This window comes from Nannobrachium achirus, assembly GCF_963921795.1.
Source record: "Nannobrachium achirus genome assembly, chromosome: 9".
NCBI lineage: Eukaryota > Metazoa > Chordata > Actinopteri > Myctophiformes > Myctophidae > Nannobrachium > Nannobrachium achirus.
In genome coordinates this window covers 25,064,666-25,081,973 of record NC_137818.1, presented here as the reverse complement: position 1 = coordinate 25,081,973, position 17,308 = coordinate 25,064,666, and the positions used below count along the sequence as shown (strand labels likewise).

The 17,308-nt window shown below is 41.7% G+C and overlaps 1 protein-coding gene across 1 annotated transcript; it reads right to left on the bottom strand.

The window, feature by feature from the left end:
* Positions 1-931: 931 nt before the first annotated feature.
* LOC308290730 (neurexophilin-2-like) lies at positions 932-17,299 on the bottom strand (the record flags this gene model as incomplete). Its single annotated transcript, XM_080732639.1, has 2 exons — positions 932-1,813; positions 17,246-17,299. The coding sequence occupies 2 exons, from the start codon at positions 17,297-17,299 to the stop codon at positions 932-934; spliced, it is 936 nt and encodes a 311-aa protein (XP_080588765.1).
* Positions 17,300-17,308: the final 9 nt, after the last annotated feature.

The window sequence follows — 17,308 nt, the reverse complement described above, 5'->3', positions numbered from 1 at the left end:
TCTGTCTTTCTTTTGAAGTTCATGAATATTCTGTCAACAAAGAAGCAAAAAAAAACATCACTAAAAAAATAAAAACATTTCTCATACTCACGTGTGACTGACATTGACAACCAAACCCCAGAGAAGTGAGGCAACCACACCCACCTGACCTCTTGACGAAGCTTTTAGTTACCGAATGTCTTTAATAGTACTGAGTAACTCTGTTGTTACTTTAGTAGTAACTGAAAGACTAAAATGAAAGCTACAGTAATAGTACATTCCTCTTTTTACCTAGAAAGGGGTACTCTTTGAAGTGCAATAATAATATCTGATGCAGTATGTTGTTGTAACCTTAAAATGCTTTTCTCTCTCTAAATATTTGTGATGAAAGTGCTGATACACACACACACACACGCGCGCGCGCACGTCAATGTACTGTGTCTTACACAAAAACACTAGAACTATAGAAATGAGCATGATATCAATATGATGAAACAGCACCCTATAGTTTGGCTGTAATAAGCACTGTGACAACCAACCTGTGACGGCCGTGAGACAACCAACCATATCTTGTGGTAGCCATACTATTCAACACACATGCTAAGAGGATGTGTATGAATGCAGGATGTTTAAATTGGTGGAATTGAAAATAACACATTCCTTTTAAGAGTGCATGTTAACACTCACATCGTAATCATATATCTCAAAATCATTCATCAAATATATACATGTAATTACTGGGTGGTGAAAATGAACACATCATTTTCAGGAGTCTATAGCAACATAATATAAATATATAGATCTTCTTTCTCTTTCTGGAAACAATCAAAAACCATGGAGCTTGCACAAAAACAAATCTCACCCACTGTTTTACACAGTGTGTAACCCTAACCTGTGATGAACAATAAAGATTCTAAAGATATCAGTTCTTAAAATCATTAGACAGATTTTCTCAACCAACGTGCTGTTGGTGGTGATCTGTCTGGAAGTGATGATCTGGACAGACTTTCTGCACTAGCCTATAGTCAGTGCTGGTGAACGCGATGAAGATACAGATGACTTTGAAAGGTTTGGCACAGATCCACGCGGCCTGGGACTGGGTGTTCTCTGCATAGCAGGTCTGACCTGGGTCGTACAGGCAGGGTTTGGTCTTCTTGGAGCGGTTGGTCCTCTGGTATTCGACTCGGCAGTTGAGCTCTGTCATCATCGTCACCTCTTGCTGCTGCTGCTGCTTATACTGTTCCAGAACAGAGCCAGAACTAGTGGACTGAGGGTGGTTCTGGAACTGGAACTCTGAACCTATGGGGCCATTGGCATAGTGTGTGTTCTGGGCCTCAGGCTCTAGAACCTCCCATCCGACAGCCTTGGATGGTGGCACGATGCTGACTGATATGTTCCCCAGCCGGGATGAGTTGTGGCGGAAGTAGACGCTGAATGTACCGTTGATGTGATCCACAATCTTCCCAGTCACCAGCAGGCTGAACTTCATAGTTTTCACATTGAAGTAAAAATCCCCCCAGCCCAGTATCTTTTTGGGTTTCGACAGGGTTTTGGCTGGAGGCTTGGTTTTTGGTGCAGAGCGGTACAAGTACTGGTCCAGGGCTTGTGAGACGTTCTGGGTCCAGCCGTATGGGCTGACAGGACTGTGACTTGTTGTTTTGGGTTTGGTGGAGATGATCTGTAAATCCTTCGAGAGATTCTTCACCTTCAGTGCAGCTCCTGTGGTCTCTCTTCTTCCTCTTCGCTCCAATATAAGTTCATGAGGAGGGGTCTGATGGTTTGGGCTGTGAGGACTTGGGTTCCGATAGTATGTGTGTTTGGTGTCCTCTTGCACCTGCAAAGAACATGATATGAATTAAGGGCACGTTCAATATTTTTTCTTCCTTTTTTAAGGCTTTTGATATTTCATCCACACCTGATGTTTACATAATAATCGAGTAGTTGAAAAGATCCCCAATACTCTCTTAAAGTCCTTTATCACAATCAAAGTCATTATCACGCTGGAAGGCTTTGGTCCGAAATGTTCATGTTTCATGCTGTTGTTGGGTCATCCATACTATAATTAGAGAGAGAGGTCAGTCAGTAGGAGGTCAGTCACAAAATGCATTATCTATTCACTCGCTTCAGCGACTGATCTCAAATTTAACAAGGCATTGGCCATTAGCATTATACACACGGTGACGGAGCCCCAATTTCATTTTCCCCAAATTCTAGCTATTTATTAGCGTTTCTTCACTCTACAGCTTTACAGCCTGTTGTCAGGGTTACGGTCCGTTCCTCCAGGCCATGGGATCTGTAGCCACGGGCCCACACACACCTCTCTCACAGTTAGGAATGTCTCTGTCTGTCTGTCTCTCTCTCTCTCTCTCTCTCTCTCTCTCTCTCTCTCTCTCTCTCTCTCTCTCTCTCTCTCTCTCTCTCTCTCTCTCTCTCTCTCTGCATGGGTTGCAACGGGTCATGTGTGTCTCATCTTCCAACGGGTATAGAAAAATTATGTGGAGCAAATACATCCTCATACTTCTATTCACCTAATTTTGCTGTTAAATTATTTGTATCCATCATAAATATACACTCCTCCATGGGCTGCTCCTTACATTATGATGCTCCCACATATTCTCACGCATGCACCATGCAGTTACAGTTACTTTCCCCATAACCCACACTCTGCACATATTTTGCAGCACATATATTCGAACGGGTAAGGTCTAGTTTAATAAATGAGAGATCCTAAAAGGACAAAAAGTGAGTGTTGGTGATCTTTTCAACTACTTCTTCTGATTCTTTTCAGGGAATACCAGATGGGTGGGGTTTCCTGATTCAGTCAATCACACAAATGTTTACTCAAGTGATTGCTGAGTGTATTTTTTGATTTACAACAACAAAAAAGAAAGAAAAAAAAGAGAGATTATACCACTCGTTGCGTTGTCCACTGAGGAAATCCTTACCCATCTTAGTACTGTCAAACAAAGCAGAAGCTCAGGTCTCATATCTGCTTTGTGCTTTAGACTGTAAGCAACAGAAGGTGACACTGCCGCCGTACTGAATGACCCCAAATGAAGGACAGTTTCACTATAGCTATGTTATGACATCAAAGTTAATCGATTCAATTAATTATGTTTTTGTGTTTGCAGCGCTGTGGAATGAGAAAAGTGACTTAAAAATGATTGTGATCAATAGGTCAGCTCCTTCGGGCAAGGACCAATGAGGAACACGCTCACTCTCACTCTCTCTCTCTCACACACACACACACACACACACACACACGCGCACACACACACACACACACACACACACACACACACACACACACACACACACACACACACACACACACACTGTATACATTAATGACATTCATATTCCCATTATCAAATTTGTATTGTCCCCTTTCTGTCCCATCTCTCTGCTTCTATCTTTTTCAGTCTCAATCCTCTTGGAGTTGATTGCGACCGAAGGTCACAGTTTACCATGAGAAATGTCACAGCTTGTCTCTGTGTGTGTACACATTTTTACAGTCTATGGGTTGGTTCCCTTGACATCACCTAAAAGTCCATATTGGGTATTCCCCAGAATCCCTTTTATGCCCATACTGTATATGAAGATCCCTAATGTCATCGATATATATATCACTGGTCTGGCCAGATGGCCAAGACATGGCCCATATCTGTGTGGCTGGTTCAGATAGGGATCTCCATGTATGGGAATAAATCCCTTTTATGCCCATATATGGAGATCCCCGATGGGGGACACACATCAGAGTGTGCTATGATTATTGCATACCGGTATATTTCTTTATCTTTGTCTTGCTACTTTCTTTATCTATTCTTTTTTCATTTATCGTGTTGTTGATGCAATATTGAGGGGCCAAAATCAAAGATGTTTTACTCTTGTGTAACTCTAACTGTGATCTTGTCTTGAGTATAAAGAGGTAATAGAAAGACACATGTTGAGGATGATGATTCAATGCTGCGAAAATACCCTATAAATAACAACAATAATAATAATAATCCATCCATACATCAATTATGTAACATTAAATTGAATACCATATTCAATTTAATATTTGTGATAGTGGTTGCTGTAATACATTGTCATGTGTAGCTCTACTCTGTCACACAAATTCACCATGCGCCAAAATAGCAGATATTGAAGACCACAATGCGTTGTGATCACATTGTGAGCTTGTACATCTGCTATTTCCAGCACATGACAGCGTTGTATGATTGAGTATAAATTGGGCATAAAGGATCACAGCTGAGCTTTCACACAATTTCACTTAGTCAGCCAATTTCAAGGAAATGGAAAGCTTTGCTAATATTTTGTGAACTCTGTTGTGCTGCATTTGGGTACAATTGCATTGTTCTTTGCCCTGGGTTGTGTTGGTCCCACAGGGAGTAATTGATTAGCTTCTGTACATGATATAAACAAGTGTATGTAAGCAGAAGTTTATTTGCCAAGTTTGTGTAATGTGTATCACCATAATGTGCTGAAAACACACACACGCACGCACGCACACACACACACACACACACACACACACACACACACACACACACACACACACACACACACACACACACACACACACACACACACACACACACACTCTGAACAAATAGTCCACAAAGTAAAAGTGTTCAGCACTTTGTGGAAAAACAAAACCTCTCTCTAAATAACAAAGCAGGTGATCATTGCATATCTTTAGCCATATCGTAAGCACTAAAGAAGAAAAGTGAGCGGTGCTATTTATGAGTTAATTTCATTAAGCGTCCTGCAAAGCTTGGCCAATGTGACCCTGGGTGTACAACAAACTTTGAGCGCTTTGTGCCAAGATGGAAGCTAGATGTAGGCCAGATGTCGGCCACGCTTCGTGTCCCAGACAAAGTCAAATGTTGGAGCTGCTCAAAAATCATCACTTGTAACATAGAAGCAAGTTCTACACAGAACACTACATGAAACGTAGAGATCACCCACATAGCAAAACCTCAGCTAGGCTAATTTTCCTCAATCCTCAGTTTATGGGTTTTCATGTGGCTAAACAAGAAGAAAGAAAGAAAGAAAGAAAGAAAGAAAGAAAGAAAGAAGGCAGCTGTGAGACTGAGGTGGATATTTGATGATATGGCTTCTTATTGGTTGTGCTCCATAAATAGCAACTAATAGGACCGACCAACTCTACATAACTCTACAGTTGGTGTTCAGTTGGAGCAGTGACATACCGGTATTCTCACACACACACACACACACACACACACACACACACACACACACACACACACACACACACACACACACACACACACACACACACACACACACAGTGTTCAAAAATGAAAAATGGTCTACTCTTTATGATGGAATCCTGGTTGAAAGCTATAGTATACTATAGTTATACTATAGCTATAGTATACCCAATTAACTTGTTAATATCCGCATTAGGTCCATGTCATGGACCTTGAGCTTTGTAGATTAAGGTCTACAGGATGACTCAGGGGCGGCCTTAGTAATCTGGAGGCCCGTTTCAAGAGCTATTGATGAGGCCCCCCCGCGCCGCCGCCGCCACACCGAGGCCACAGTAGCCGCGCAACAATCGCACACAGAAGTTGACTTATAGTCAATGACTGGCTGCTATTTATATATTCATCTAAATGGTGTTATATTAACAAGGTTATATGATTATTAAAAAGTGTTATAAGTGTGTTGCAAGTTGAACAAGGCTTGCTGGCTAGCTCTTGGAGGCCCCTTGGTGGCTGAGGCCCGTTTCAATTGAAACTGGTGAAACATAGCTAAGGCCTCCCCTGAGGATGATAAATAGGGATCTTTTTGTTTACATCTTGTAACAAAAATATGCCTCCATTGTTTGGATCAAAAGGGGTGTCACTCAAGATTCGGGCTGATGACTGATGATGGCTGATTGAAATATCTTGTACTCTGCGTATCAGACTGTATGGGGGGGAGTGGGAGGCATAGAGTTAACCTCCCACTTTTTTAAGTAAACAACTCAGAGGGTATCATTATTTCCAGACCAACACGTGGGATCCACACCGCCCTCCCTGTCATGCCATCTTCACTGCCATCCTCCCCTTCGGTAAGCAGGCGAGGTGAGCTCCAGCTGTGCCTACTGTCACAGTCAGGGGGCGTCACAAGGGGAGGAAAAGTGGGACTGAGTTATACAGGGGCCTTATTTATGTTGTACTTTAGCTATTGAAAAATAGCAGATATACAAGCTCACAGCACGGCACCGAGTGCCGTGCTGCGAGCTTGTAGATCTGCTATCTTTGAAAAGTCGTGAAAATGTGCGCAAATCTTTGAATATATGTATTTTTTAAGTGAACATTTGTAACTCAAATTTTGCTTCTGGGCGGTCCCTGGAACTAAATATGTTGAGATCGGGGTCCTGGGCCAAATACATAGGCTATATCATTTTGAGGGTCCTTCACATGAAAATGTTTGAGCAGCACTGACAAAGAAACATAAACTTGCCACAAAAAGTTCGGAAATCTAACTTTGGTCGATTATATCTCCCCTTTACTTGTGCCAAATGGTATTGTGTTTTATATCATTTTTATCGTTGATTTGTCACCTTTACAACGAAGTACAGGTTGTAAGCATCGGGCATTCGAGGCATGAGCCACACAGCCAAACGTGTGGGTAGCGCCGACCAGAGTTTTGCCAAAATGGCTTGCAATATACTGTTCTGCTGGCATTTACTCTCGTTTTGGGCTTCCCTGACACTGAGCTTAACATTAATAAAGTGTAGAAATTGCCAATATGTGTTGTTTTTTCTTTTCCTTATTACTGTGAGAGAGTTCAATCATTCAATGCCCCAAGTAACAAAGGTGAAGTCCAAAAGAACAGTATTGCAGGCCTGCCAGGCCATTTTGACAATTTTTGGAGGAGTGCTACCCACACGTTTGGCTGTGTTTCTCATTCCACGAATGCCAGATACAAACTGTACCTCATTGTAAAGGTGACGAATCAACGATAACAATGATATCAAACACAATACCATTTGGCACAAGTAAAGGGGGGATATAATGGACCGAATGTTGGCAAATTTTGGGTCAGCGCAACCCACACGTTTGGCTGTGTAGCTCATGCCTCGAATGCCCGATGCTTACAAGCTGTACCTCGTTGTAAAGGTGACAAATCAGAAATGAAAATGATATAAAACACAATATCATTTGGGTTTATTAAAGGGGAGATATAATCGACCAAGTTAGATTTCCGAACTTTTTGTGGCAAGTGGTAGGTTTTTCAAAAAGGATTTGAAATATTCAGACTTTTTCACGATTTTACAAAATAATGCGTATAATAATGGGTTAAACCCCCTCCCCCTATGAAGAACATTCATGGGGGCCCCGCAGTGAATCCTTGTACCCAGGGCCCAGAATTTGGTGTGACACCCCTGCCTACTGTGCCTATTGTTATGAACCTCATCTCCAGCTATGAGCTGTTCTCACCTGCTCTAATTGGAGCCTGCTGTGTGACAGTCGTGTCACTGGCTCTGTGTCAAGATGCCAGCACAGTGTCTGTAACTGAGCAACAGTGGATGAGTGGATGCGACACGCACACACGAACGAATGAACGTACGTAGGCACGCACGCACACACACACACACACACACACACACACACACACACACACACACACACACACACACACACACACACACACACACACACACACACACACACACACACACACACACTCAAATATACCACCTGTGCAAAGAAATAAGAAAAAAACTCCAGCAGTGGCAAAACTGAGTGCAGTAATTATGTTTTAAAGAGAGAGTTCTGATATTGGGTGAAAACCTTGCACCCCCGAATGTGCCAACTGTTTAGCATGTCTTATTTTTTTTTAGATTAACAGTCATGCGTTTTCTGCAGTGATGCAATGGGTTTGGGAAAGCTTTCATCAGCCCAGAGGTTTGACAATGTTCTCAATGAATGCATAAATAGCCAACCTTGAGTTGACTTTAAAACACAAAAATGAATTGGATTGATGATTTACACTTATATCACATTAATTGTGGAGATATCAATTCAAAATGTATATTTTAAACAACCTAATATGCTATGGTAAAACAATGATGATTTGGCAGATAAATAAATATCTGGATGCAAGGAAATAAACAGCATAACAGCATTACTGTGATGTAAATCATTTTGTAAGAGTAGGTGGCACTTTTTCAAAAATGTTGTACATCTCTGTAAAAGCCCAAACCTTTCTTGTAGTTTGAATGACAATTATGACATGACAAAAATTAAACTGGGCGAGCTTTCTATAGGTAAGTTTGAATTAATTGCTTTTGAAGTCAATCTCAATTGAGACAGTGCTGTTTATCTTATAGTAGAGTTTAGCCATCTGTCTACTGCTCCCATTTTCTGACTTTTCCCTTGTCTTTTATATGTGATATTTCATTGTTGTATTTTTTTTGTATATTATTAAGCTGTTTCTCAACCGAATTTGTGACTTAACCCTTGAAAAGGAGTAGGCTATTCTTTCAGCAGTAGGCCTACGTTTAAATTAAAGTTTTAAAAAGTGTTGAATATAATTTCTAAGACCATGCAGTCCATCATCATGTGTGTTAATGACATGATACCTCACAGTGGAAATAAAGTAGGCCTAGTATTGTCATAGTTATAGTGTCATAGTTCTGCAAAAAAAGAAAAGAAAAGGTCAAGGCTGAAACCGTGTGCACGACTGTAGCCTAGGTCTACATATTTTAAATTGCCTAATTGACAGACCTAGTGGGATTGACCAAGATTGCCACAAATTATGCCCTGCAGTCCCAGTCAACTGTTGAAAATTTACATAATTTACATTTAACAACACTAAATAAATCCACTGATTGATTAAAGGGGAAGACCACCCATTTTCAATATTGAAATATGTCATTAATATACCTTAGAGGAGTTGTGTGGAAATAGAAAAAAAGTTCCCCCCTTCTGTGTTGCCTAGAACTGGAAGATTGATTTTGGGGTTTGTATTGTAAAGTACAATGTGTGATGTCATCAAGTTGTACTTTACAATACAAACCCCAAAATCAATCCTCCAGTTCTAGGCAACACAGAAGGGGGGGAACTTTTTTTCTATTTCCACACAACTCCTCTAAGGTATATTAATGACGCAGTTCAATATTGAAAATGAGTGTTCTTCCCCTTTAATCAAGTGTTGAATAAGAGCATCTCTTACCGTTGTTGCAAGTAGCCACAAACAGGTAATGGCAAAGTTCAAACAGACCGCTCTCATCCCGCAGCAGCAATAACGCTCCATCATCACTAAAGTCAAATTGCGAGGTTATCTGGTAGCCAAAGTGGACAAACTTGAAACAAATTGCCGGAAATCACTTGAAAAGTAGAGGCGACATTCCGTACGAGGTGTGACGACAGTGACTCGACCAAGAGAGTAGGCTGCTAAAAGATTGGGAGAGAAGAACGCACCTCACCGAAATTATTAAATCTGGGTGCTGCTCACTGTGCTCAGTGCACTGCACACCCCACACAACCGCTCTACTCTCGCTCTCTCCCCCTCTCTCTCTCTCTCTCTCTCTCTCTCATCATCCTCACACGCACCTCCGCGCACCATGCATGCACATGCACGCACGCACAGCACACACACACACACACACACACACACACACACACACACACACACACACACACACACACACACACACACACACACACACACACACACACACGCACCATGCATGCACACGCACACACACACACACACACACACACACACACACACACACACACACACACACACACACACACACACACACACGCACCATGCATGCACACACACACACACACACACACACACACACACACACACACACACACACACACACACACACACACACACAGTGGTGTAAAGTAATTAAGTAGTTTGATTATTACTACAAAAAATATATTAAGCACTTGAACCCTAAGCTATAGGGTAGGCTATTTCTATATTGCAGTATGATACTTTTACTTAATTACAAAATGTGAGTTATAGGGAAATGTCATTAAAATTAATTAAGGGAGGGTGCCCGCTGGCCTAGTGGTCAAGGTGCATACCACATACTAGGCTATGATGCCTGCTGGCGTTGCCGGTTCGAATCCCGATCCGGACGACCTTTGCCGCATGTCATTCCCCATCTCTCTCCATATTTCCTGTCAGTCTACTATCCTATCAAATAAAGCCATAAAAAAACAAATCTTAAAAAAAAGATGAAAAAAAAGTTAATCAAGGGAGAGTAATTTGAATCTCTTCATCGTCATTCATAAAATGATGACAGGCAGGCATGAACACATGCACGCTGAACATTCATATATCGGTAGGAACAAAAGCGTGATATGCCTGCTGGTAAATACACTATTCCGCCTCCTTGTTCATTTTCACCACCTGCCTGCCCCTTATTATGACTCATCAAGCCGGGGGAAAGATCCCTCAAGCGGCCACAAATTGACAGCCCTCCCTGCTGTCCCCATACTTTAGCCACGGGGGTGCTGACAAAAATGACAAGTGTTCTCTCCAGGAAATGTAAAATCACTGACAGTTTTGCTGAAATGCTGCAGCTAGCTTAGCTTTATCAGTGAATTTCCCAACCGACAAATCAGGCTAGATACAAATCAGATAGACAAGTTGTCAAAGGCCTGCAAAGTATTAGAAAACAGAGACATAAAACGGTAGACAGTACCAATGATGTGAATGTGCTACACATTATAGGTTCAAGGCCCCTGGTCAAATATTTGAGCATTCACACATTTTGCAGACAAGTTTATAGACCTGCCTAGCTACTACTATTGCTTAAATATTTCCACATGGTCGATCCCCAGCTAAATTATTAGGACTTCTTGGGAACCAAATGGAGGACCCTTACTGGAACTCTGAAAGTGTACAAATGGAGCCAAATTGACCTTTACTGGTTCCAATTGGACTGGTTCCATTTGTACACACCCTTGGGTTATGGGGCCACGTTGCCATGGGGTCATTGGAATTAAAATATTTGAGAAGCACTGGCTGAAATATTGTTAGATAAGTTGATTGATTGGTCTCCAGATGACTCAGTGCCAGGTTAGCCATGGGGGATAATTTTCAACTGAACTGACTACTGAACAGAGGTTTCTTGAACAGGTTTCTTGAACACCTCTGTTGAAGAGCAGTAAACTATAGAATTAATGCTAATAACTTAAGATACAATTTTAACGTAACTGTATTTTAACTATTTCCAAAATCTAAAGTAGGCCTACAAGCAGAAACAAAAGTGACATTTAAACAACAAAATAGACTGCTTCCTTGATTGCACAAGTGGGACCCCCAAGGGAAAAGAAAGAGAGGATGAACACAAAACATCTGGTAGCAAGATGGGAGGCAGATGCCAGAGCATGGGCAACACCTGCAGGGTACAGCTGGAGAGGTTGGCTCAGGACCAGGATACTGCATGAGAGAACTCTGGTTGACAACCTAAGGCCGCAGGAGGGGTAATAGCTAAACATAACAAGTAAGTTAATTAAAGCCATACTGTGTAAGATGCCCAACTAGTGGTCATTAGCCCTATAGCAAACCGCGGTCGCGTCCGCGTCTTTCGGACGTTTTTCGTACCTTCAGACCCCCGCGTCTGCCTCCACCTCGCTGAGATCTATCTTTTAAGGGGTCCCTTGTTCCTGTGCGTTCAGTAATTCCAGAGATACGGACTCCTTCACCCTGCCTGGTAGGCGAAATTACCTAGAGAAGGGATGGTACAAACGGGCGACAACAAATATGGCTGCCATAGCGACCCCACTTCAAGATGCGCTGTGATTGGCCGGCAGTTGTATAACCCTCGCTGTGATTGGCCGGTAGTGTGATGACGCAATTTTGGCGCGAGATCCGGTCCACGGCAAGGATCTCAGTTTACATACAGAGAAGGCTTTACAGGCTGAAATTCACGGCGCGGATCTTCTAAAACTTTTGTGATTTAATAGTTAGGAGAATTTTAAGATTTGTTTTATAAAAAAAGTTACATAGTACAACTTTAAGTATATCCTAACTAAGTAATTAAATAAACCCTGTTTGCAAAATCGTTGCAAGCTTTGTTCAGCAACCATTATGCACGATAGGCCTATAGGCTACAGTTATTGGGGGTTAGACCAGGTGGCAGCTTCTGTTGCCTCATTTGTTTGGATATTTCTCTTCTCTGTTCTGTATCGCTAAGGGCAGTGTAGGAATTTCATGGAGGCCATGAAGGCCATGGCCACCGTTGCCCCTCAGATTGGCCTTGTGCAGTGGCCTTAATGCCAATATAGTCAGTAGACACCAGTGTCTCTTTCTTGTCATGTAGACACCAGTGTTGTTTTTGTTGAGATTCTGAAATCTTAACTCAAGTCCCCCATCTTTAAACCAATCCAGTGACTTTGATCGTTGCAGGGCTAAGCATGGATCAGATTGCAAATACCTAAAATCCTTTATCTATTTCACTGCAGATTAGGTTATCATCCCTAAATTCAACAAAGTCTTTCAGGCGGCATAGCTCAGGGCAGGGTACACACTTAAAACTGCTGGGTTGAAAAATCAACCCAGCAAGGTGTTTAAATAAATAACCCAGCAGTTTTAAGTGTGTAGAGAAACCGTTATTAGAGCACGAAGGGTTTCCGAAGGGTTCCCAGATCGAAACCGGGCTCCCCCTGAGTTAATGTCGAAGAGTCCTTGGGCAAGACTCTGAACCCCTAGTGCTCCCGGTGAGTAGGCTAAGTTGGTGCCTTGCATGGTTTCCTCTGCCACCGGAGTATGAATCATGTGTGGGTGAATGTAATGCACAATCTATGTAAAGTGCTTTGGATAAAAGCGCTATATAAATTTACCATTTCAATGGACTAAAATCTAGTTTTATTTGATGGCCTTCCTGCCCTGGCATTTGGCCTTTGTGCCCTCAAAAAATGGACAACACCAAAGGCCAAGTGGCCTTGCCCTTAAAATGAGGAAGGTGCATTGATTGTGTTTGTGTGTGAACTGTGAAGTTGGCTTCAGAGTAAACAGTAAAGTGCCACAACAAACCTGAGTTCTCTTCTCCTGTGACTTATTTCATCAACAGTTATGTTTATAGGCCACATACATAACATCCTCAAAATACAGAGTGCACAGCCATAATAGCCCAGGCCAGGCCACACTGGAGGCATTTAGCAGACACAAAATGCAAGATCGGAGAACATTCTGCTCAATCTGCTGCCATGCGGGCCTGCCTTCCACAAATTGCCACAATGATCCGCTCGAACCAGATTTATTTAGCATGCAATACATTTCAGATGACATCAAGCACGTGCCACGTATTACTGATTGGTTGGCATTTAGCTCTGTAAAATGTTTAACCTTTCCACAAGATGGCAGTAATGTGCGCCTTTTGCTCACATAGGCCTACTGTATGCACGAGACAAAAACCCTTTCAAGCGTTAACGGCCTTTTAAATGTGCACATTTGTTTGTAATAACTCGGCCAAATGCTGCTCGGTCACGTAGAATTAATAAGCAGACGGCACATGTTAAGTGGACATTCAACACGGGACCAATATGAAACACTTTTTGCTTTCTAAATTCTTGCCTTTTCCGGTTTCCCCCATAATGCAAAGCGCATATGGGACCTTTTTTACCGGTACCGAAAACCGTATAACTCACTCTACGGAGAGATCAATCAGAGGTGTTCATAACATAACTGAGATAGGCGACTGCATACTGTGAAATGCAAGGACAAGTCTGGGACAAAGGTCAGTACCCTCCAATGACACGTGATTGTGTTCAGCCAATAAATTAAGCTCAGACGACTATTTGCTTTTTCCCATCATGCAAAGCGCTTGTGAGAAACTAATTTAATTTAAACGTATTTTATCTGTAAACGTCGTTGTAGTATTTAAACGAAGAATTCGACGTGTGAACTGAATTTATTTACTCTCAGTACAGTGTGCATGTTATTTTCTTTTTGCAGAACGTGACCAAAGGCGCTATTTCAATAAATTAAATGGGTTCCGTTTATATAATTCGTCAGTACACTCTTGTTTCTCTTCAGATCGTATAAATCTTTCGCCTTTTACTAAAGATTTCCGTGGAGAGGAACATTATGAGTATCAACTAATTTTTTGATGCCCTGCCTCACGGCGGGGCTTCCTTAATTGTTCAATGAAATAAAATGATTAACAAATTGGTAATATAACCTTTGTGCGTTATATGGATGCCATGTCTTCATGTTATAATTAGAGACGAAATTGCTCTTACTGATTCCTGTTTGTAGAGAATCCTGGCTGTCAAAATAGCCTACATAAGCCTATATTTGGGGGCAAAGCCAAGGAGCACATATTTTTTGCAAAATTCCCAACCCAAGGCGCTCTTTTGTACAATTCTATGCTAAAAGTACATGGCTAAAATGTTGGATGTGATTATGTCCAGAATTTCATTGCTGTATTGATGGAGAGGGGCACACACACACACACACACACACACACACACACACACACACACACACACACACACACACACACACACACACACACACACACACACACACACACACACACACACAGCTTTATTGGATTTTATCCTCTTGACAGATATGTTAAAAATTACATGTTTACTAGCCTTACATTAATCTTCTCCTGTAGTAGCTTCTGCTTTGATGACGTCTATTGGCTACAGGAGAGTCTTAACGCTTTGACAGACAGGTCGGGAGTATGGTCTGCAAAACTGCTACTGCGGCTCTACACATGCATACATGCGAGACATATCTTCCGTACAAGTTCTGCAAGGTGTATGCGACTTGTAAGGTAGCCTTGTTTAATGTATAAGTCCGTATTGTTAAATAAAATGAGTTTTTACCAAGTGTGTGTCTTTTCCAAATCGAGCAGCTCTGGTTTGGTTAAAGATGGCTGCACTTATCACGTGACGTTCATCCATTCCCCCATTCGCTCATACAAGGACATGACGTAAGTGTATACGGAAGAATGCACAATAATGCTTCCAGCCCAAGCCCCCAGAACCCAGGGCTAGATTTGAAGCAACCCCGATGGTGGCCAAAGTTGGAACTGCAGCCTAAACGCGCATTTTGGCCCCGCCCCCTCCACTCCAGACAGGAGAGGAGAGCAGCGTGACGTCATTTTGGAACCACGGTGGTTCCAATTCCCCCAGAATGCACCTGGATTTAGCTACATGCTAGCACGTAGCCGTTGCTTCAAAACGCCACTGAGCACTTGCATTGAAATGATAGTGGGGGCGGGGCTCGTCCGCTCTCTATTTTATATATACTCTATGTTCCAGCCACTTCCAGCCACCAACGGGCGCTGTTGCAGCTAACATTGTAGCAAACGAGGAAAAGTTGTACACTTGGTAAAAACTCATTTTATTTAACAATACGGACTTATACATTAAACAAGGCTACCTTACAAGTCGCATACACCTTGCAGAACTTGTACGGAAGATATGTCTCGCATGTATGCATGTGTAGAGCCGCAGTAGCAGTTTTGCAGACCATACTCCCGACCTGTCTGTCAAAGCGTTAAGACTCTCCTGTAGCCAATAGACGTCATCAAAGCAGAAGCTACTACAGGAGAGAATTAATGTAAGGCTACATGTTTACTATTATTTGTCATTGTCAATTTAGACATACTCAGTCAGTCACTCATGGTATAAATGTGGATAAACACCCACATTACTTGATGTGAGCTGCTTGCTATGGTAGTAAATCTGCCTCTGACATCAGACTTGGGAGCAAGAGATGCATTTTTCCACATTTTTCAGAATAAAACTATTATTAATCGCAATTCTTTTTTTTACCAGTAGATGACACTCAAGAACAATGAAATGCGCCAGAAGATCTTTTAACAAATCTGTACACTGGAGCAAATCTACTAAGTTTAGGTGTGTGATATTAAGTTAATTTAGTTCAAGTTAGACACAGTGTAATGGACTTGAGTAAGTTTGATCCTTTGTCCTTTATAGGGTGGCAATCTATCAGCCCAGAGCAAACCCTCCCTTGTTAAATACACAAAATAAGGGTCTTATTTATACATCTTGTTCAATACCCCAATAAAGCAACAAATGCTATAAATTGATCATGACATGAACAAAGAAGTAATACAGTAATCTTAAGAAATGCACAAATCAGTGACTGGAAAATACCAAATGAAAAAATACAAGATTTTATTCCCAGTTGCAAATCAAATCAATACATTTCAGCATTTACCCAGCTACGTATTCTGAACCTGTGGGACTTTCATGACAATATAATCTTAAAATTAACAAATTCCCACTTTGTGACATTAGATCTTTTTCACTAGACACTTTTGCCAATATGGTTACAAAGAGTGAATTTAAGAGAGGAAATATCATCACAATGGGCCTAAGCAATATATCTTTAACGATGTACTTATACATAAAATATCATTGTAAAAACACTCTTCTGAATTCTCATAAAGAAAAGACATGCAACATGACGTGACTATGTTGCATTCTAAAATGTAAATTAAAGGTCCACTTCCTCCGAAAGTGCTCAGAGATAGCTCCGATGCCCCATCAATGAAACTTGATGTCTCCTGGCCTCCTTTCCCGTCTCCATCTCAGCTAAAGATCTCAAGAAAGAAAACAATGCCCGGAACACAGGCGTAGTGTTCTGGGCACCTATAGGCTATACAATGTAGCCAGACAGCGTGTCGCCGGTTCGAGTCCCAACCCTGTCAGCTTCTACTGCATGTCACTCCCCATCTCTCCCCATTTCCTATAAGCCTACTGTCCTATCAATAATAAAGGCACAAAAAGCCCCAAAATAAACCTTCAAAGAAAGAAATAAAGAAAGAAAACAATACTATGTGTAGCGGGTACTGCCCACTCTGCTTTTATCGAAAATAAATCACCCAAAAAAGTGCATAGATACTTGGGCAGCAGTGAATAAAATGGCAGATTTGTCATTGATATAGGTAATGTTTCAATTTTTTGGCTTTAGGAGCTGCAGATTCAAGATACAGCTATTTTCAGGATTTGTCCTGTATACTGTACATGTAATAAATACATAACACATCCACACTGATAGGCACAGTGTGACTGTCTGTCACACATGTATCCAGCTCAGGTTCCATGGCCATCTGACCTAGTTTGTGTGTGTGTGTGTGTGTGTGTGTGTGTGTGTGTGTGTGTGTGTGTGTGTGTGTGTGTGTGTGTGTGTGTGTGTGTGTGTGTGTGTGGTAAGACGTGTGTATCAAGTTACTCTTCTCTCCTGTGCCTACTATCTATAGGCTGGTATTCTATGCACATACTGCGACATTGGCCTGGAAGTCCCCTGAGTTGCCTGAACCAAAGTATCCTGACATGTCAGACAG